Source organism: Schistocerca serialis, chromosome 2, assembly GCF_023864345.2.
Source record: "Schistocerca serialis cubense isolate TAMUIC-IGC-003099 chromosome 2, iqSchSeri2.2, whole genome shotgun sequence".
Classification (NCBI taxonomy): Eukaryota; Metazoa; Arthropoda; class Insecta; order Orthoptera; family Acrididae; genus Schistocerca; species Schistocerca serialis.
In genome coordinates, this window is record NC_064639.1 from 504362581 (window position 1) to 504387024 (window position 24444).

Below are 24444 nucleotides of genomic sequence, written 5' to 3' on the forward strand. Positions count from 1 at the left end.
GCAGTCAGGTAGAAGAATTAATTAAAAATAATAAATATTTTTTTCAAAATTTATAAATCTAAAGTAATTGACTAAACTACAGCATTTTCAAAAGGTGGGCATAAAGTGTCTCCCCTCCCCCTACCCACATGGTATTGTGATGACTAACAAATGGTACTGTAACAAAACGGATTAAACATGCCTAATGGGGTATATTACCAAAAAAAATTCTGAAGTTAAACGACATCATAGTAAATTAAACGTTAATGTGACAATTTTCACAAAACTATGAAAAAATCTTCCCAATGACTTAAATGATATGGACATAATGATAATCTCTTCTTTCCACAGGTCTGAGGAACCATTATTCCATAGATCACAAAGGTTCTCCATGGAACCAGATGCCTGGCCACATAGAGCTGACAGTGAGATGAGTGTTCTTTCTCCTAGCAGGTAGTGCGCATTTACAAAAAGCATCTGTAACTTGTGTATTTTTCTATCATCTGCTGCCATTCCATTATGTTTAATTTTTTTAACCTCTATATCCCAAAACCCAAATATGTGCACATGGGTCATGAGTCACGTAGCTGATGGTACTCTGACCATATACTGACTACTTGAAATCTCACAGACAAAACTGTACTGCTCTGCCATCTTTTAATGACAGTTAACACTACTTTATCAGCTAAGTCTATAAATTTCTGTTCTAATCAGTAGTATAATCGTTGTCAGAAAGTGACCAAATCACAAGGAACCAAGAACTACTCTCATAGAGAAAAAAGTGAAAAATGGAACATGACAATATTTAAAAAAGGCTAGTAAATAATTTAGTTCATAAAGAATTTACTGTTTTTCAGACCATTGAAAAGTCTACAGAAGATGGACATTCAACATTTGCATTGTGTCTCATAACAGAACTGTAGGAAACTTGTGGGAATAGAGTGGAGTGCAGGCCTTATATACAAGACTGCTTAAAAGTATATCATACTGAAACCAATTTTAAGTGCTTGAGTACATTTTAAAACTAAAAAAGATCTATTGTTAACCATTCTTGAAAATTTTATTTATTTTTGACAACTGTCCGCCCCCGGTAGCTGAGTGGTCAGCACGACAGAATGTCAATCCAAAGGGCCCGGGTTCGATTCCCGGCTGGGTCAGGGATTTTTTCCACTCAGGGACTGGGTGTTGTGTTGTCCTAATCATCATCATTTCATCCCCATCAACGCACAAGTTGCCAAAATGGCGTCATATCGAAAGACTTGTACCAGGCGAACGGTCTGCCAATGGGAGGCCCTCGTCACACAACATTATTTTTATTTTACACTAATTCCCGACCTCAAGCAATTTAAGTAAAATACTGCATTTGCACACTTGCTGGTGCAAGTATGAACACTTCCAGGTTGAAGGGTAAGTTTTTATTTCAGTCATTAACAACAAATATTGTGTTAAATGTGTTGAAATATTTCTGTACAAGCTTTCCCATTACATCAACTGTTGAAAGTTTCATTTCTGACAAGATGAAGGTCTGACACTTAGGTCACCCATTTTGATCAAGTTTTGCAAGGATGTACTGTTACGAAAATAAAGAGATGTGTTATGGCTTTTTGCTAGACAGCATGGTTTTTGCAAAAATTGAGGTCAATGTTAGGACAGAAAATCATATTTTCAGTGCTACACATCAAAAGATCATCTAAAGACAAACATATTTTTATTAATATAATATTTGCTCTGAAGTTACTAATGTTTAAGTTATTAACATGTTTGTGTTTTCATACTATATCTGGGGTCTCTTCATTCTACGTGTCTAGAGTGGTCAAGGCACTAGACTACCAAACTGCTGGTCTGTGTTTGGTCCTGGGTTGTGGCTTTTCTTCATTTTTTTCAGTGTATATGATAATATTGTGATAATCAGAATACTTTTCTCCCCTTCCTCCCCTTTTTTAAAGTAAAACATCAGGAGTTTTTTAAAAGTAAAATGTCAGGAGATGTGATTATTAATTAAATAAGTATTTATAATAAATTAACAGTTATTTTCATTCTGCAACATAGTACAAAATACATCTAGAATATATTTCACATAATCCTAATTGACAGTCTATTTGTGAGTGTTCTCACAACCAATGGCGTCAAATGGATTTTACAAACAAGCAAAACATAAATATTTCTTGCACCACGCACAACACACGAATGAAATCTCATAGCATTGACATGTTTTCTGGTACATTGTTAGTGGAAAACATATCTAATTCACATTGCAAAAAGCAGATGTATCAGGTATCAATTTGGATGCATACCAAGTGCATAAAAGCGTAACTTGAAAAATGGACTTGGATGACACTACCTTGTAATTCTCTGCTTTGCTTTTATATTGCATGATTCTGAAGTCATGCAATGAAATTCTTTACCTAACAGAAAAAGTAAACATCACACAACTGAAAAGAGAGGTACATGTTACTGACATTACCTTCACTGTGCTGATTGGTTGAGCATAATTTTCATGAAAGTCCTACTGTAGTATATCATGTATTGTGATGAAAATAACTGTCAATGTAATATTTGATTATTAATTACACCTTCTTTGTTTTGCTTCAAACTAACAAGGAAAGGTATTCCCATTATCAGAATATTATTAGATACACTGAAGAAAATATAAAATGAAAAAAAAGAAAAAAAAGCAGCCACAAACAAGAATTGGACATGGACCACTAGTCTGGTAGTCTAATGGCTTGCCTTGACTGCATGACCACTGACCTCATTGAATGATTGGTACCCAAGCTACAGCATAAAAAGAAAATAGAATTAGTAACTCAAACATTATTAGATTTTGACCCGATATCACAGTAATAAAAATATTTGTTTTTAGATGATTTTTTGACGTAAAACATTGAAAATACATTTTTCTGTCATCAACCTTGACCTCATATAAAAAATAAAAAAAAATAAAAAACCAGGGCGTGTCTAGCAAAAAGCCTAAACATGTGTCTCTTTATTTTCAATACAGAAAGTGCTTGCAAAACTTAATTAAAATCAGTGACCCACATCTCAAGACCTTCACCTTGTTAGTGAAACACTACATATACAGCCACCTATTATGTGCCTATGTGATACACATACAATTACCTCTTACATGCCTCCATGATTAGTATTATATGAATTAATTGTAGCTATACTCTATGCTTTTAGATTAGATTCTATGTATACAGCCACCTATTATGTGCCTGTGATACACATGCAATTATCTCTTACATGCCTCCATGGTTAGTATTATGTGAATTAATTGTAGCTATACTCTATGCTTTTAGATTAGATTCAGTTTTCATTACATAGACCCACAAATGAGATGATTCTTGTGGGTGCGGACGTGTCAGAAAGTAAAGCATAAAAAACATATAACATATGAATATAATATTCATTTCCCTAATCATTTGTCAGGAGAGTGTCAAAACATGTGAATAAGTTGCAGTAAACTAGAATTGCTAATGCTTACAGAATTAATATACTGTCAGAATGAAACATATTTCTGCACTTTCACTAAATTTATCATACACGAAATACCTAACCTTAACTGTTGTGACCAAGTGCAGTCAAAACTGAAATCTAAAAGAGAAAATTTTACATAAGCTAGTCTAATAGTCCCTGATAAGATATTCATCCATCAAACAGTCTTTTAAACTTGGTTTGAATTGTGCTTTATCTGAAACCAAGTTTTTAATGGTTGCCGGCAATTTATTGAAAATGTGTATTCATGAATACTGGACCCCTGTTTGGACCAGGGTAAGCACTTTTAGCGCTTAATGCAAATTATTCTTAATTATATTACTGATACTATGTATTGAGCTATTGACTGGAAATAGAGGCATATTATTTGCAGCAAATTTAATTAAGGAATAAATGTACTGAGAAATAGTGGTTAGAATACCAGTTCCTTGAACAGTTTTCTACATGATGTTGTAGAATCTGCACCACAAATGAGTCTTATTACATGATCTTACATTCTAAAAACTTTTGCCCAGTTTGATGAGTTACACTAGAATATGATCCCACATGACATAACACAATGAAAGTAAACAAAATATCCAAGTTTTTTTTATAAATATTTATATCTCCTACATCTGACATCATTCATGCCCTTCCCAACTGAATTTATTATTGAGTTGTAATCACAGCAATGTAACACTGTCAACGTCTTTGATCTGCATGTCTTCAAATGTTATATACATGATATAAATATATCTCTTACAGGTGCTGAAGTGCATATAATGGGTCTTTTCAAAGTTAAATAACTGTGAATGAGCTTCAAACTATTTATTAATGTCAGTGAAAATTTGATTAACAGCCATCTCTAAATCTGTATATGACTTGCTATTTATTGCAATGTTTGTATCATCTGCAGACAAAACAAACCTAGCATCTAGCAATGTAACAGATAAGAGGTCATTAATGCACACAAGCAAAAGCAATTAATTCAAGATGGAACCTTGAGGAACACCACATGTAATTAATTCACAGTTAGATGAAGACTGATTGTTTACTCCACAATTATTTTTCAGTGACACCCTTTGTTTCGTGTTATTTGGGTAAGACTTGAACCATTTTGCAACACACTCAGTGGCACCATAATATTCTAATTTACTTAAGAAAACGCTGTGATTCTACAGGTCACAGAAAATCCCAATAGCCTCTAATTTGTTACCTAATGAAATAAGTACATTGTTACTGTATGTATAAATAGCCTTCTATATAATGGAACCTTTAAGGAACCCAAAGTATGACATGGACAATATATTATTTGCAGTCAGTTCCTTAAGAAGATGCTTCAACACAACCTTTTCAAATATTTTTGACAAAACTGTCAAAAATAAAATTGATCAATAGTTTGATGGTATCCCTTTCTCCCCCTTCTATTGGTCAGTAGTTTGATGGTGTCTCTTTCTCCCCCCTTATTGTAAAGAGGTTAACTTCAGCATATTTTAGCCAGTCTGGAAGTATTCCACTGATAAGAGACTGATTACACAAATATCTTAAGATAGAACTCAACTCACATGAGCACTCTTTCATTGACTTCATTGTTATACTATCATAACTACTAGAATACTTTGATTTTAATGATTTTATAATGGATGCTACTTCTTTGGGAGATGTAAGTGTCATTACCATTTTACTGAACTTATTCGTAGAGACTGTTATCAGACATTCCATTGGACTGTTTATTGAACCTGATAATCTCAAGCAGTCAGTAACACAAAGAAAGTATTTGTTTAAGAGGTTTGCAACATTACATGCACTTGTTACTAATATCTCATTTATTTTTAGACCTATCTGTTCCTCTTCCTTTCTGGCCCCAACTGTCTCTGTCTTCAGTATATCCTATATAGGTTTTATTTTTTTACCTGATGTAATTATCCTTTTCTTGTAATAAAACTGTTTAAATCTCTGGGTTGCCTGCTTCAGTATTTTGCAGTATTCTTTGTAATTCATTAGATGTTAATTTCAGAGCTGCTCCTAGATAATACATACAGTCTCCTTTTTGTCCCACATGATACCTTTATTCCTTGTGTAGCCCAAGGTTTATTTTTAGATTTCCATTTGATTTGAATTGCCTTTATGGCAACACAATTTTCAAATGAGGAATTAGCTTTATTAATGAATGCTTTATATTTTCATTTGAATCAGAAGTATTGTAAACATCTATCCATTTCATGTCTTAGAAGAATCTCCTAAAATTCTCTCAATTTTTGACTGATTTATTATAGTGCTGTACTAAAATTTAATAGTTTTTATATCCTGACAAGTTTCAACACTTAGTATAAGATGCAGCATGTCTTGAACAGAGAGTCTATTTACTGTTGTTTTTATGATATGACTAGATTTGTCTGCAAAGAAATTATGAATGCCAGTCACAGCATTTACATTCCCTGGCTACAAAGTCCACAATAGGAATTAAATTGAATGACATTGTTACTGTAAAGGACCTATTATGAAATTATACTTCTCTTGCTCCAGATTTAAGTGCTGCTCTGAGCAAAATTTATTAATATCAATATTCTTGATATCTGACAAATGTGCCAACTCCTCCTTTTTCCATATTTTCTCTACAGGTGTAAGAGGCTAACTTGAAACCTATAACATTTAACATGTCTATATCAGGTGTCAAATGATGTTCAGAGAGATAGATAATATCAACTGCTTTTCTCAACTCTAATTCTTCAACACAAATAAGCAATTCATTAAGCTTACATCTCAATCATCAGATTTTTTGATGGAGTAAGGATAACTGATTTTGTGCCCTGGCTGAGTTACAACTGGATGAACCTAATTTTTCTGTCATTTCTAGAATATCTCCAGTTTAAGTAAGGGAGTGTTTGCATGAATAGTGTACATTAAAATTTGCTTTCTGACTGCCTGTTTTATTAATATAAATATCATTTTCAACCTGCCCCTGTAACATCTTTTGTTTCTGCCCTTTCTACCCTAAAAAAACAGTTATTCTGTCTCTTGTAACCACTGGTACTTCACCACATGTGATAGTGCCCCTCTTAAGTTCCTTCTATTAGCTCAGACAGTTTTCCCTTCCCTCTCCCGTTGAGAAGAAGGTCATACATAGTATAGTCCCACCTACCGATAGAGTCAACAAAAACCACACCATAATGAAACCACATACCCGATCTGAGCAGTCATTCCACCTCTAAATTAGCTCTCCTGGCAGATATGTCTTATTGCTGAATCTCTCTATACCAGGTCACTCTCACTTGAATTATTAAGATTCCCGTCTATGCTGTTGCCTGCCGTACCCACTATTACCACAGTGACGTCCTTTGTGAAGCGTTTGCAGAGTAGACATACATCTAAGTATTATGACAGATGTACACTCCTGGAAATGGAAAAAAGAACACATTGACACCGGTGTGTCAGACCCACCATACTTGCTCCGGACACTGCGAGAGGGCTGTACAAGCAATGATCACACGCACGGCACAGCGGACACACCAGGAACCGCGGTGTTGGCCGTCGAATGGCGCTAGCTGCGCAGCATTTGTGCACCGCCGCCGTCAGTGTCAGCCAGTTTGCCATGGCATACGGAGCTCCATCGCAGTCTTTAACACTGGTAGCATGCCGCGACAGCGTGGACGTGAACCGTATGTGCAGTTGACGGACTTTGAGCGAGGGCGTATAGTGGGCATGCAGGAGGCCGGGTGGACGTACCGCCGAATTGCTCAACACGTGGGGCGTGAGGTCTCCACAGTACATCGATGTTGTCGCCAGTGGTTGGCGGAAGGTGCACGTGCCCGTCGACCTGGGACCGGACCGCAGCGACGCACGGATGCACGCCAAGACCGTAGGATCCTACGCAGTGCCGTAGGGGACCGCACCGCCACTTCCCAGCAAATTAGGGACACTGTTGCTCCTGGGGTATCGGCGAGGACCATTCGCAACCGTCTCCATGAAGCTGGGCTACAGTCCTGCACACCGTTAGGCCGTCTTCCGCTCACGCCCCAACATCGTGCAGCCCTCCTCCAGTGGTGTCGTGACAGGCGTGAATGGAGGGACGAATGGAGACGTGTCGTCTTCAGCGATGAGAGTCGCTTCTGCCTTGGTGCCAATGATGGTCGTATGCGTGTTTGGCGCCGTGCAGGTGAGCGCCACAATCAGGACTGCATACGACCGAGGCACACAGGGCCAACACCCGGCATCATAGTGTGGGGAGCGATCTCCTACACTGGCCGTACACCACTGGTGATCGTCGAGGGGACACTGAATAGTGCACGGTACATCCAAACCGTCATCGAACCCATCGTTCTACCATTCCTAGACCGGCAAGGGAACTTGTTGTTCCAACAGGACAATGCACGTCCGCATGTATCCCGTGCCACCCAACGTGCTCTAGAAGGTGTAAGTCAACTACCCTGGCCAGCAAGATCTCCGGATCTGTCCCCCATTGAGCATGTTTGGGACTGGATGAAGCGTCGTCTCACACGGTCTGCACGTCCAGCACAAACGCTGGTCCAACTGAGGCGCCAGGTGGAAATGGCATGGCAAGCCGTTCCACAGGACTACATCCAGCATCTCTACGATCGTCTCCATGGGAGAATAGCAGCCTGCATTGCTGCGAAAGGTGGATATACACTGTACTAGTGCCGACATTGTGCATCCTCTGTTGCCTGTGTCTATGTGCCTGTGGTTCTGTCAGTGTGATCATGTGATGTATCTGACCCCAGGAATGTGTCAATAAAGTTTCCCCTTCCTGGGACAATGAATTCACGGTGTTCTTATTTCAATTTCCAGGAGTGTACATTAGCAATCATTTATCACATATTTACTTTTCCATTTTCACTGAAATGATATAAATTACCTGTGTGTGTTGCAGCTCTGCTGGGTCTGATGGGAGTCTTTCTTCTTTGCCACCCATCACAGCACCACCAGTAGGGGGACGCTTTGCAGGCTCCCCACCATCTGCTGTGCTCTTCCCACCAATAAACACAAATCCACCTCAGCCTCACAGGTGAACCAAACTCTTAAAATTCTACATCTTGCACTAATTACAAAAACTACTTTTATTAAAAGATAATTAAATATTTTACACATCACCAAATTTCACAGCATACTGTATGCAGGCATGAAGAATTATCTTGGAAGTCTGCATTAGTTTTTCCTATGAGTATTGTTTAGCTAATAGTACATGAGACATGTTAGAGAGGTGAGAACTTAATAACTACTCTGAGTAAGTCTCTAGTTCTAAAATACTTTGAGTTGTAGAATGACTGAGATTATGATAAAACAGGGTATGATATACACTCCTGGAAATTGAAATAAGAACACCGTGAATTCATTGTCCCAGGAAGGGGAAACTTTATTGACACATTCCTGGGGTCAGATACATCACATGATCACACTGACAGAACCACAGGCACATAGACACAGGCAACAGAGCATGCACAATGTCGGCACTAGTACAGTGTATATCCACCTTTCGCAGCAATGCAGGCTGCTATTCTCCCATGGAGATGCTGGATGTAGTCCTGTGGAACGGCTTGCCATGCCATTTCCACCTGGCGCCTCACCTGGACCAGCGTTCGTGCTGGACGTGCAGACCACGTGAGACGACGCTTCATCCAGTCCCAAACATGCTCAATGGGGGACAGATCCGGAGATCTTGCTGGCCAGGGTAGTTGACTTACACTTTCTAGAGCACGTTGGGTGGCACGGGATACATGCGGACGTGCATTGTCCTGTTGGAACAGCAAGTTCCCTTGCCGGTCTAGGAATGGTAGAACGATGGGTTCGATGACGGTTTGGATGTACCGTGCACTATTCAGTGTCCCCTCGATGATCACCAGTGGTGTACGGCCATTGTAGGAGATCGCTCCCCACACCATGATGCCGGGTGTTGGCCCTGTGTGCCTCGGTCGTATGCAGTCCTGATTGTGGCGCTCACCTTCACGGCGCCAAACACGCATACGACCATCATTGGCACCAAGGCAGAAGCGACTCTCATCGCTGAAGACGACACGTCTCCATTCGTCCCTCCATTCACGCCTGTCGCGACACCACTGGAGGCGGGTGCATGATGTTGGGGCGTGAGCGGAAGATGGCCTAACGGTGTGCGGGACCGTAGCCCAGCTTCATGGAGACGGTTGCGAATGGTCCTCGCCGATACCCCAGGAGCAACAGTGTCCCTAATTTGCTGGGAAGTGGCGGTGCGGTCCCCTACGGCACTGCGTGGGATCCTACGGTCTTGGCGTGCATCCGTGCGTCGCTGCGGTCCGGTCCCAGGTCGACGGGCACGTGCACCTTCCGCCAACCACTGGCGACAACATCGATGTACTGTGGAGACCTCACGCCCCACGTGTTGAGCAATTCGGCGGTACGTCCACCCGGCCTCCTGCATGCCCACTATACGCCCTCGCTCAAAGTCCGTCAACTGCACATACAGTTCACGTCCACGCTGTCGCAGCATGCTACCAGTGTTAAAGACTGCGATGGAGCTCCGTATGCCACGGCAAACTGGCTGACACTGACGGCGGCGGTGCACAAATGCTGCGCAGCTAGCGCCATTCGACGGCCAACACCACGGTTCCTGGTGTGTCCGCTGTGCCGTGCGTGTGATCATTGCTTGTACAGCCCTCTCGCAGTGTTCGGAGCAAGTATGGTGGGTCTGACACACCGGTGTCAATGTGTTCTTTTTTCCATTTCTAGGAGTGTATATGATAAGCTAAAAAGTGAAAGTGCTTATGATCATAGCTGCTTTGCACCCTAAAACCATAATATAAATCTAAGAAGTGAAAGCTGCAGCACACTACATTTCATTAATAAATATCTTAGTCTGGTACATTTTATTTTATTTGTCTACAATGAATTTTTCAAATTATGTCACATTTCTTAAATTAAGTTAGGAGTTTCATTTATCAGCTTAAAAGTTCTCAATTAAATTTCTATGTCAAATTCAGATAAAATTAAAAGGTTTTAGTGATTGCATCCAGGATTATTATTAGAGAATAAATCAGACTGATAGTGATGTAGGTAGTCATTACATGCTTCGCATTTTGTCCAAATTTGATGAGGCTGTTAAAGAAAGACTTTGTAGCCATTTATTGTTCTCTTATAATATTTATTACAATATTTCTTATAACCAAAACTCCATGGTAATAATCATGAACTCTTGTAATGATGCGGCGAAACACTTTTATCAACATATCTACCACATATCATATATATTCAGTGCAATCAATCTATGATAACATTTTGCATTTGTGAAAGGACTTTAGAAAGCAAAGAAGGTCCTTTGGGGCCAACATAATCACTTACCTGGTTATTTATAATTTATTTTTTTCAGGAAGCATATGACACTTTATATCTAAAATATGTGGTATGCTTTTCTATTAAAATAGGATGGCTCAGACACCTGGTCCAACAGAAATGGTGCCATCATCACGTCTGCCACGTCCTCTACCTCGAAATGAAGTGTAAGTTTCTCCATTTCTTCCACTCTCTGTAGGGATACAAATAAATGGATATGTCATCGTTGTTTTTGATATACCACCTGATACCAACAGCATGTTATTTTTAATTCTCTGAACATACTTTTTATACTATATCGAATAATGGAAAATCAAGGATGGAATGTAACAATACCAGAGAAGGAAAGTTGCTACTCACCATATAGTGGAGACGCTGAGTCACAATAGGCACAACAAAAAGATTCACACAATTGTAGCTTTCTGCCATAAAGGCCTTTGTCAGCAATAGACACACATGCACACACACACACACTCACACAAATGCAACTTCACACACATCTGCAGCCTCCTGCTACTGTTTTACTTTTTAAAAACTAAAGAAGAAATATAGTTCATGGCTATCTGTGTATGATCTGCTGCCACATAGCAAACATCATCCTATATTTATATTTCAATAAATACATACATTCTAATGATGGTTAAAAACAGGCTAAAAGTAAGAAAATGTGACAGTGGTATGGTAAGTTATGCCTCCATGTTCTGTTTATGTACAGTGGTGAAAACAATTTAAATCTGTTATACCATTCACATGGGCAATATTAGTAGTGATCAATAACTGTTTTACTTTTTAAAAACTAAAGAAGAAATATAGTTCATGGCTATCTGTGTATGATCTGCTGCCACATAGCAAACATCATCCTATATTTATATTTCAATAAATACATACATTCTAATGATGGTTAAAAACAGGCTAAAAGTAAGAAAATGTGACAGTGGTATGGTAAGTTATGCCTCCATGTTCTGTTTATGTACAGTGGTGAAAACAATTTAAATCCGTTATACCATTCACATGGGCAATATTAGTAGTGATCAATAACTGAAAAATCATTTAGTAAATGCAATTACTCCTTTATTTTGGAAATTAAACTACAAATACAATTTTTAGATGTATATTTATTCTGAATGGATCCTTTTCTGAGAGTAACACTGCCTCATAAATGCCACCAGGGCTGGTTTGAGAACATTTTTGCACACAAGCGACTTACCATTTGGCATCCCTCCATCCTCCTTATCCCTCACACACATTCACTTGTGTTAGTTTTTATTACTAATTTGTGAAACACACTATATACAAATCTTGTGCTTAGACATCCCTCTAAACTTGACACTCCAAGTGGTCACTACCAGTTGTTCTATGTCCTTTAGAGAAATCTTAAAACTGTGGCACATCTAGAACCCCTCTCAGCTTGATCGTCCAAGAGTGTCACTTATGCCTTAAACCAGCCTTGACTATCATACTGACAGAGTCTGGAGAAATTAACATAAATTCTCATTTAATATCCAATTTTTCACCTCATTGTTTGTCATCCAAAGTAGCCTCTCCACTAACAGAAAATCCACTATCCTTCATGGCACAACTGAAACTGAGTAAAAGTAATATTATTAAATCACAGGCCTTTCACTTATTATGCTCCTCAAAGGTCTTCTTTAATTCTGCATACTTTACATGAGGTGCCCCCATAGCTCTTGTTGTGGTTATGTTCTACAGTTCTTTAGGCACACATAGGATGTTCAAATTGAAGTTTCATTAATTAATACATAATTAAATATATGCATTTGGATGGGCTCTAGCAAGTGCACATATGCGATGCATGTTTTTAGAAAAGCTTATGAGAGGTTTTTACTTACAGTAATGTTTTACTACATAGCTGCTTACTTTTCCACATAATTGCCATTTACATCTATACACTTTATGTAATGCTGCACCAGCTTCTTTAACCCCTCTTCTTAGAAGTCTGCTGCACGGGAATTGAACCAGTTGGTAAGGGCAGTCTTGTGTTCATCACCCTTTTGAAATCATTGTCACCAAACCACTTTTTCAAATGCAAGAAGAGGGAATAGTCACTTGGTGCAAGGTTGGGACTGTACAGAAGGTGCTCAAAAAGTTCCCAATGAAAACCTTGAGTTTTCTCCTTGGTTTTGGTAGTGATGTGGAGGCACATGTTGTTATGAAGGAAGATTATGTCAAACGACAGTTTCCTACAGTGTCAATATTGGACTGCACATTTCAGATTGGTTAGAAGTTCACAGTATACATCAGTTATAATTGTTGACCCAAGGTCCATGAAATCAATCAAAAGAATGCCCTTCTCATTCCAAGAAATGGTATCTATCATTTCTCTATTTGAGAAAGGAGATTGCTTACACTTTTTTGGCTTGGTTAAACTTGGATGATGCTACTGCAATGTCTTGTTGTGATTCTGCACTTGTGTATGATATCCCTATCTCATCACATGTAACCATGTGGGAAAACAAATTGTCTACATCTTGTCTATACCACTCTAAAAACCACCATGCTTTATGCATTCTTTGCTCTTTTTGCTGAGAGGTGAGCATTTTTGGGACCCACCTCTTACACATTTTGTGCTATCCAAGCTGTTCAGTGGTAATCCTGTAAATTGAGGTTCGAGCAACATTATTGATTCATTAGCCAGACCACTAAGAGTCAATTGCTGATCATTTCAAAGTTTTTGGTTCACTTGATCAACAATGTCATCAGTCCAAATCCTGGGTCTGCCACTCTGCAGCTCATCATGAACATTTGTGCAGCCACTTAGAAATATTCAACACAATTTTAGAACTTGTTTTATTTCAGGTCCATACATTATGCATAACTTGCAATGGATTTCTGCTGCTGAAGGTCGTTTTACCAGAAAAAATCAAATCACACCATGCACTTCACAACTGACAGGATCTACAATGGTCTCAGCCACAGCGATCTGCTCTCAGTGACTGGTGAGTGACAACTGAATCAAACCAACACTGCAGTAGGTTTCTGAAAAGGCAGCAGAAAGCACTGCATGTGTGAAACTTTGTTCGGGCCTACCATCACTTTAGCATTGGTCACCAACCCTCATAAAAATGATATGTGATAACATAAGTTATGGAGTACATGTACTTCATAACCCCTTTTTTTTCTATGAATTTAGCTATTGGCTATAGCTAATCCTGTTGCAGTTTCCCATTCCAAAGCACCATCATTATAACATGACACTTTCACAATATTTAAGAACTTTAATATTTGTTATCAGTATTTACTAAAATACCAATAATAAAGTACCAGTAGGTCCAACTCTCCAAATCTCTCTGATGGCTAGTCCTTCATCTTTATTTCCCAGTATACTCAACATGGGTCCCTCTCATCTTGGGGTCTGAATTACTTGCCCCTTCAGACTGATCTTTTTCATCTTATGCCTCCTTTGTTCCTGAGAAAACAGCTAATAGTTCTGAAAGCTAGAAATAGGTTTCTCATTTTTAAATGTGTCTATTGATAGCCCTGGAATGTTGCCTTCTGAAGATAAGCACTGGTTAGCCATTCTGTCCCTTGCAATTTTATCATTAGTTATTTATAAATATGGACTATGGAAAGGCAAACATGCTTTTGTATTTTATTGTCAGAAGTGGGCTGATGACTGAGGTAGCATGGGACACATAACAAACATGACAATTAGGCATTGTGGATGCTGCAATTTGCCCATACAGCACCTGGCAGTATCTTTCACAGTAACTACCATCTATGTTTAGCTGACAGACTTTCTAACACTATCATATCTCAATATATTGAACATTATCAGAAAATCAAAATACCTTCCAAACCTCACTTTTACAATGAACTGGTTCAGGTAAATTTTCTTCTTCTTCTTAAACAAATGAAAAACAGAGGTGACAGGCAGAAATTCGTATTGCTGTGACATGTGTGTGTACTTTCAAAGGGCCGCTTGTGTAGCAGTGTTATGCCTTCTGCAGATGGCACCTCAGACTTGTGTCTGTTTGTGTGTGTGTGTGTGTGTGTGTGTGTGTGTGTGTGTGTGTGTGTGTGTGTATGAGAGAGAGAGAGAGGAGAGAGAGAGAGAGAGAGAGAGAGAGAGAGAGATCACTTTCAGAGCCTGCCATGGGCCCCAGTCTATTTAAGGTCAGCTGAGTTACACTCGGCCACAATTTTCTTCGTATATTGCTACAGCTCTCTGTGAACATAATTTGTTCCTGCTGATTATTGCTTAATAACTGTGTTCAAGTTATTAGTGCTTCTGTGGAAGTTGTGTTCAGTCTACTGGTCACGTTCTACTTGTACCTTATTACATCATCATTGGTGACAAGTGTGACCAAGTTATCCACACAAATTTCTACTTTGGTTGGTCCTCTGTTTATTCCCATGATGGCTGACAGTGTTATGGGGGACATTTTATCTTGCTTGGTCAAAAGCAAGAGTCATTTTCCACAGCACTGCACCAGCAATTACAGGTGCTGTACAATCAAACTAAGGTACATCAATCACTGGCTGCTGTTTGGTCTAGTCGGTATACTCCGCAGTGTGTGTCACCTGCTGTTTTGCCATCCAGGGCCCCACTTTTTATCTGCTTCCTTTCTCAACATAGGATGAGTCTATTGAGGAATGGGATGCATGCAGGAAAGATAACACTTTCAAGCTTTTTGGATTATTGATGCTATTTTATGTCATGCCTTGTTCCCTTAATGGATATTGCCAAGAATGTATCAAGTCCTATGTCAACTTGCCCCTTTGCAGGATCCATATTCTTTAATGTTTAACCAAATGTGTGAACTTCTTTCAAAATACTACTGTAAGTTCACCCATGTTATTACACTCTGAGTTGAGCTCTACCTCTGTATAACACAACCACCCCAACCCCATCACACTTGCACTGCTGAACTCCATGGGTTAAGTTGTCACTGTCATTTTCTGTCCAATGTACATAAAGAGCCATACACACATCAGTTGGTGAGAGATGTTATCATTCTTTTCTCTCTGGACCATGAGGTGTGAGAGCATGCCCTCCAGTATGAAAATCCATCCCTCTCTGAGGTTTTAGCTATTGCACAATCATTTGAGGTGTTACGAGCTTTGGGTAACCAAATTGAGTCATGGAGTGAAGTGCCAGTACTCCAGCCCTTTCCTCCACACCAAGCTTCAGATAGCTCACAGGGTGAAAACATGGTCACAGAGCCCTACACATGATCACAGGGTCAAGGTGGTTGGCCTTGCTCCCAGCAGCAGCCATACCAACAAAGTAACAAGGTCACCAAACAGCAAGGCACACATTCCATTCTCTCATCCTGCCCTTATTGTTTCATCATCCATGAGTGCCCAGACTGCCCAAAATGCAGGGCTACCTATCATAATTGCAATATAAAAGGTCACATTGCTTCTGTTTGTAATGCAAAAATTCAGTACAACAATCCTGATACAGATATGGACGTAAACATTTTATCAGCAATTTATGTCGTGCCAAACAAACTTTTCATTGATGTTATTGTTTGTAACAATAGTTGAGGTTGTCTTTTGTAGTTGCCAGCACTCCTGCTATTTTTTTTTAAACTTTTACGAAGCTTCCATACGTTTTTTGTGTACTCTGAAAGACTAGATTAAAGTGTAATTTAGAGTTTTTTCAACCTTCTATCATTTATCTTGGGTTTGAAGTTTCTTGCAAGGGTATCAAACCCCTTCATGAACATGTTTCTGCAATCGTGTCACTCCCATGCCCTATGTCACTCAAAGAACTTCATGTTTTTCTAGATAAAGTTGCCTATTACCATGGATTTTTTCCTGGTCCAGCAACAATCACACAGCCATTAAATGTGCAAAGAGACTCATTTTCACTGTTCACTGGCTTGTGAAACCGCATTTTGCGTCCTTAAGACTGTGTTGCTGTTTGTGCCCTGCTTAGTGACATACCAACCAGGCCACCACTTGGTCTTTGCAATGAGCGCTTCACAGTATGGGTTGGAGATGGTACTGGCTCAGATACCAGATATCCCAAAGGCTCCAAGTGGTCTATTATTTAGGCCTCAAAAATGCTGACTCCTGCTTAAACTAGGTACTCTCAGATTGAAAAGGAAGCTTTGGCCATTGCATTTGCTGTGAAGAAATTCCACGTTTTTCTCTACAGTACCAAATTCCACCTGGTCACTAGTCTCAAGCATTGGTTTGCTTATTCAGTCCTTCTGCATCCTTACCAGATAAAGTGGCACATTGTATTCAGTGTTGGGCTCTTTTCCTTTCACATTACAACTAAGACAGTCATGTTTGCCCTATGAATCAACATGCAAATTCTGATGCTTTGTCCTGCCTGCCGGATGGTCAGAGCCCAGAATTTGATCAGGAGCAACTGCTTTGTTTCCACATTGATGTTGCCACACAGCATATGGTTGATGGTTTTCCTGTAATTAGCACATGGATCATGAAAGCTGTAACTTTGGATCCCATTTTGCAGAAAATTATAACATTCATACAACATGATTGGCTGGATCCACCACCTTCTCATGTATCTGACCCCCTGTGTAATAATTACATCTTTTGACATCAGTTCTCTGTTGCGGATGGTGTCCTGCATTTAGACACACATCATGTGGCCCCTCGGGTAGTGGTCCCCTCAGTATTTCTCTCGGAGGTTCTCCATTTATTATATGCAGATCATTGGAGTGTATCATCCACAAGAGTGTTGGCCCGTCACACATGTTTTGGTATGGATTGTATGGTGACATATCCATCCGGTTGCCCCCTATTAATAGTGTGTAAAGCTCCAAGCAGTTCCCTGGGCATTGCTGTCTCCTTGGCTTATGCCATCCCTTGTATGGACTATATGGATGTGGATTTCACTGGCCTCTTTCTCAATGCTTATTGGCTGTTGGTCACTGATGCATATTCTCATTTTCCCTACGTCATTCATTGTGTTTCCACATTTAAACCACCACTGTCTCAACCTCCTCCAAAATTTTTTCACTCATAGGCTTGTCCACAACATTAGTGTCCAATAATGGTCCACAAGTTTCATTGCAATAGTTTGCAGCAATTTGTGATTTCCATGCTATCTGTCACATCCTTACCCCACCATTCCATCCACAATCTAATAGTGAGGTGGAATGCCTTGGGTAAATGTTCCAAACTCAGGTGAAAAAGTGTATTGCCATCTCTCCATCCGATCTTGCCATAGAACAATTTCTCTTCTCATACTGTTTCACACCATTCAGCAAGAAGAGCCCAGAGGAGCTATTCCACAGGTCCCAGCCAAGGATACAGCTACACCTCCTGCATCCTCCACCTGGACACCAAACCCATGCAGGTGCTGTATCTCTTCTGGCCTGGTGTGGCTGTCTGAGCACACAGTTTCCGACTTCACCCTAAATGAATTTCTGCTGTCATCACCAGATATCAGGGGAAACCTCTGTTTAATGTGTACAAGAATGACAGGCTCTGCTTGAGATATCATCACCAACTTCACCTTCATGTTGATTGGTGGGTGCCTGCCATCACTTCTGAGCCCATCCACATTGGGCATCACATCACCTGCTGCTGCTGGTTCTCCACTCCTGCAGGGGCAAGGGCATCACCGTTGGTGGCTAAACCAGCAGTGCTCTGTTGCTTCTGACACCACTGTCAGGAATTCCATCATCCACTCATGAGCAACTGCTGATACGACTATCATCAGCACCTCAAGCATCATCACCAGAGCTGATGCCCAAGATCGACATGGAAACAGCCCCAGCATTGCCAGTGTTGCTTCATGGTTTGACATGGGAAGGTGGGCACAGAATTGCACTTCAGACTGCAAACTCCCACTGCAGCATGACAATTTAGCCAGAACCCAGCAAATGAGGAGGACAGTGTGGACTTCTAAAAAATCTGTGCTATTCCTAAGACAGGAGGAATGCAGTCATGCGTGTACATACTTTCCAAAGGTCTTGTGTGTGGCAGTGCTACGTCATCTGCAGAGGGCACCACAGGCTTGCTTGTGTGTGTGTGTGTGTGTGTGTGTGTGTGTGTGTGTGTGAGAGAGAGAGAGAGAGAGAGAGAGAGATCACCATCAGAGCCCACCATGGGCCCCAGTCTATTTAAGGTTAGCCGAGCTATGCTCAGTTTCAGTTCTCTATATTTCTTGCTACAGCTCTTTGCATACATAATTGGTTTCTGCTGAATGTTACTTAAATACTGTGTTCAAGTTGTTAAGGCTTCCATGGAATAAAGTTGTGTTCAGTCTACTAGTTGTGTTGTACTTATACCTAACAACAACACATATCTGATAAAAAAATTGAAAGTAATTATTTTAACTTATTTTGTTTGTTGAAGATCATTACATTTTATTCATATTGTTGGAACATCAGTCTTGAGGTATTAATATTCCTGAGTGATACAGAAGATTATTAGGTTCATTTAATACTGAATACCGATACAAATAATAAAATTTCCAGGTGTTTACATTTACTATTAGCACATTTATTCCATATTTTCCAAATGATTATGCTTCAAGTAGACAATTGTAACTGTGAAACAACACATATATAATACAAAACCAACTTTCTTGTGTCACTACCTGGAAACTTCTAACTTGCAACTTGCCAAACAGGACAAAGATAATTTGTATGTCAAAGAAATTCTTTTAAATAACAAATTAATTTCTCATCAATAATTGTTTCTGTAGTTAACTAGGTTCCCACACACATCTAATGTGGCACCACAGCTTTTGGCTTCCTGTAGAGGTCTCACAAGCTACTGTTCACACAGGCAACCACAAATTCTGTGTAGTTGGACAGTTTTCAATATGACACCAGTTGAAATCGTGTGGGTGGCTATGAATGCTATATTACAGGTTATGGAATTAGAGCTGCGACAAGAATTAAATACAAGGAAAACAAAACTCCAATGTTGAATCCAAAAATAGATTTTGCACAGGGATAAATCAGGGGCCACAAAAACATTTATAAAAGAAATAACACTCAGAGATGAAAATGCTATCTGTAGTGGCAAACTAACCAACAGCTGGCATGTAAATAACATTGTCAGACACATCATTCTTCCAAGATTTTAAACTCTTATTATATTCATTGATAAAGGCATTTTGAACAAATAATTTTTAGTTTAACAGCTGCCACATCACATTTAGGAGATATTTCCTGCATATAAGCCACAATTCATACAATGCCTGGTGTTGCAACATGAAGTTTGTACAACTTGCATTTTTTGTTACACATATTAAGTTTATTTATTTATTCATCCAAAAATATTTTTGTTTGTGGGATACATCATTGGTTTGCAAATATTGCATCCCCCCCTCCCCCCCCCCCCCCCCCCCTGCCCCACAACACACACACATAAATTGCTATTATTGTGGCTCAAGAAGCTGCAAATTTGTACCTTTGAACCACTGTTTTTCACTTTATTCAATAATAAAACAAAAATATACTGAAATTGAATGGAGTAGAGAAACAAATGATTCAAGGATAACTGCAATGGAATGCTCATATTTTGAAATACTGTTACAAAGGAGCAGTGGTGGAAGAAACATGGCACAACAAAGTACAACCAAGTTGAGCTTTTTGTGGCATGACAGAAGATGCATTTCTTAATTTGCGCCACTAGAAACTGGCAGTTCACATGTGCAACTGCTTTCAGCTGCAGCATGCCACTAGCAGTGGTAACATTTTTGTTGTGTGTATGTGAACCCAACCTTAGATTTGAAAGTCTATAACAAGCGATTGCAATCTCTATGAAATTTAGGTAACCAAGTTTTGAAACAAAACCAAAAAATAATTAGTTTTTTTTTTAAAATTAACATACTTTATGTATGTCACTGAAACTCTCTGAAATTCAAGATTGCAGTTTTGAACTATCTGTATCATATAGTAAATATATGGAGTGTACTGGGTTGTTCAATATAATGTGCAAGTGGCCCATTCACAAGCTCAATTATGATAGGCATCCCCCCTCTGCCCTCTCCCCCCTTCCGCCCCCCCCCCCCCCCCCACTAGGATTTTTAATTTTGCAAGCATGAAATGTGAGCAGATTTCTGATCTGACAGTCCAGTGTAGTCAAACATTTAACATAACATACCTAATAATAATAATAAGTTTCTGAAAAAAAAAGTTCCCTGAAAGTAATGTATGTTTAGTATTGAGTAAGTGCTGTGGCTACAATGATATTCAGTTACACAAATTACATAAATGAACTGACACATTATGCTGACATTTCATTTGTTTAAAAAAGACCTAATTTGCATGTTGTTATTAATCAGACACAATAATGAAAAAATAAATATCAAATGAAAAAATGTTTATCTCCTTTAGTAATGATATTATATTCCTTACATGTAGTTTCACAGCATATCTACATCAACCAAAAGTATATTTCAGAAGGTTGATGTTCCACAAAATTTACAACAATTTCATTCAAATTAGGACACAATGAAAAAATTTTTAGTATTGCATTAGATGCCAAAATTCCACATAATTTTTATATTTCAATAACAGTTTTTTAACTTCTTATTCACTTTTTTCTTGAACGCTATTCTATTTGAAAAATAAATAAATAAAATAATGAGTCTTGTTACAACACTCTGGTGGTACAAAATGCTAGTTGGCATATATCATTATGCTACAAATATTTTCCACAAACAATCATTAACACAAGACATGTTTTTGTCACATAGTTTTTGATGTAGTCAGCAAACTTTTTTCAAAGCCATCAGAACCACAGTAAACACATTATAAACCCTCATCATATTCAACAATACAAACACCTAAGATGTGACGCAACTGATCGTGATCCACCACAATTCAGAATGAAGGTTCCTAACACTGACATCATCATCTTCCACATTATCATCACAAAAACACTATTCAATAATACCTCAATACAGCCTGTATCAGATCAATAACTTATCATAATACTTCACCCTAATGCTTCATCATTGCATTACACATAGACACATTGCATCATCATACTCATCTTGTCAGCTTCACATTACAAAAATACTCTGAACACAGAGTATCAAAAATGAAACAAAAAGCAAACCAGTACATTTCTTTTCATTTAAGTGCTTCTGAAAAATATTGTCATCAGTAATCAGGTTTACTCACAGAATCACTCCTAGCTCTCACTTCTAATAATTTTCAAAACTTATCCTGCCTATATGGTCTGAAAAACAGCCTCATTTCTTAAATGACATGTGTAGTAGCATAATGTAGTTTGGAAAATACTCAAGATATGTTAATATGCAAGAAATTTCATGTTAAAAGCCATTGTAGTTCTCCTATAATAATTATGTTCAAATCCTAACTGTAAATCTAGAATATGACAACAGCTACTATCAAGTCTGACCTATCTGAACTTTTTTCCAAACAGACACAAATTCACACAAATATAGTACAGCAGTTCCCCAAATACGTCAAAAATGAAGTACAAAGATTTCCGTACAACTAGACGGCACAAAAATCTCAAAATACATTAAGAGACCCAACTTTTCCAAAATATTTTCTAATCATAAACTATAAAATTAAAAGTTCATTTTAAAAAAGTAGAATATTTTTCAGAAGTACCCAAGATTTATCAAAAAGGCACAGTACTGACTTAAATAGTTTTCATTTCAGCAAAATAATTTAAAAATAGTAACAAACTTCACCCATAAAAGTTTCTTAAAACCAAATCATAATAGAAAGACCTAGTGCAAAAGAATTATTATTTCATGAAAAAATATTTTATTCTCTATTACAAATTTTACCACAGAATCTTGAATGGGTCTTGTGCACAAGCCTTGTACAGAGATTTCTTTCTTCTCCCACACCTCCAGGAAAATTTTCATTGTTTCTACCTTCATATTGATTGTTCAGCTAGTTTTTCAGCCACAATTATCAAATTATTTGCGAAGGATAGTCATTGTTTGTACCTTGCTTTTGATTGTTCAGCTAGTTTTTCAGCTACAATTATCAAATTATTTGTTAAGGAGAGTCACATTTTCTCTCAGTTCACATTTGTTCATAAATGCAGGTACCTTCAATACTTTGTCACGCCTTGTATGATTACTGCAGTGGGTGAGTGGTGTAGTGGTAGTCTGGAAATTTGAAAGTGATTAAACATGCCAAGGAGGAGTGCTCACAGGTCAATCTCAGGATCTCTCTTCTGGGACCTCATAACAATTTTACGGTTTGGGATACTGATGAACATGGGGCAAGGTGTATGCTGATGATTTTCTAGCAGTGGTTTCTGTAAACTGAATAACTGTTCCTGAGGAAAAAGCCTTTAGTGTAATGGAGCAGATGAGGAAGTCATGTAAAGAAAACAAACTGACATATGTAGTGCACAAAACTACCTATGTGCAGCTTAAGAGTAATTCACACGTAACTTGAAATTCAGTGTTTAAATTAGTCAACAACTCCACAGCTAGAAAGGTAATCTTCAGATACCTTGTGGAATATATTGATGAGAAGTGTGGTTGCAGGAATATGTATTTGAAGTAGTAGATAAGGCCTCTTATGAGGTGCCTGTGGTAACAAGTACCAATACTTTCAAGCTATCACTGTCCACCATGAACAGTGTGACATCCAGTTTTAGAGTCAGTGTGCACGCACATTAACTCTGTGTTGAGCGGCATAGAATAATTTTGCATTGAGGACAGAGGGGTTTGCTTCGTGAGGCTATCTAGGGCATTCAATACCCCCCCCCCCCCCCCCAGTGGAGTCATACATATTTATCATAACATGCCAGACCTCATTATTAGATTAATGTAGGTACATATTGACTGAGGAGGAGAAACCTGGAAATGCCCAGAGGATAAATGGTGTCAGGATCACCAGCCATCTCCAATTAAACAATTAGAGAGTAGGCACCTAGCCACAGGTAAGAGTCTGTGGCTTCAGATATACTGCTACTGGAATACAAAGAAAAGTGTCACTGCAAATGTACTAGAGTACAATGGGTGCAAAATAAAGAGTTGCATCTGGCATTGAGTCTGATAGAACATGGGATGGTGAAAGTGAAGCGTTCACTGATTACATTATGCATGTGGACCTCGAACCTTGTAATTAAGTGTCTATACCCTTGCCAACACACACACACCCTGACAAAAAATTAGTGCTGTTCCCACATCTGACACAGGTTAAATGCAGGGTGATTCATGAAGATATGCAAATATTTTAATATGTTATTTTACAAGTGAAACTAAAGAAAAAGTTCATATAAACATAGGTCCACAAAGGTTTAGTTACAGAGTTATGGCTGATAAAAGATTTTGTCTGAAATTTAGCAACTTCTCTAATATGAAGCTATTACAAAACTGTATGAGGTTAAATTAAAGCACAATTTCCATTTATTTTGTTGTTAATCTAATAAAACATGTCCCAGACATGTATATGCAGTAGTTTTCCAGAATATCCAGAGAAGCAAAGACATTATATAGTAAAATTTTTAATTTATTAACTACTTGGCACAATTTGCTTTTAAAATTTCAGACAATTGCACAAAGTTTTCAACAGAAGTTCTATGGAATTTAATTTTGGAAAAATGATGGTAATAACAACAAAACCGAAACTGTATGAATGTATTAGATAATCTGCTTTCATTAATACAATAGCTCATGTGAATTCATATTAAACTGGAAAAAACAAAGCTCAGTGTTAAGGAAGTTGTACAGTGTACATACAATTTCATGATACATTAACGGTA

General features: G+C 38.5%; 1 protein-coding gene across 1 annotated transcript in view; it reads left to right on the forward strand.

Moving 5' to 3' along the window:
* The window catches only part of LOC126457464 (kinesin-like protein KIF19), a 610440-nt gene that overhangs the window by 567392 nt on the left and 18604 nt on the right, over window positions 1-24444 (forward strand). Inside the window, exons 14-16 of the mRNA XM_050093755.1 lie at window positions 331-432; window positions 8345-8479; window positions 10866-10940. Of these exons, the coding sequence (XP_049949712.1) occupies window positions 331-432; window positions 8345-8479; window positions 10866-10940 (312 nt within the window). The remainder of the gene's footprint in view (window positions 1-330; window positions 433-8344; window positions 8480-10865; window positions 10941-24444) is intronic.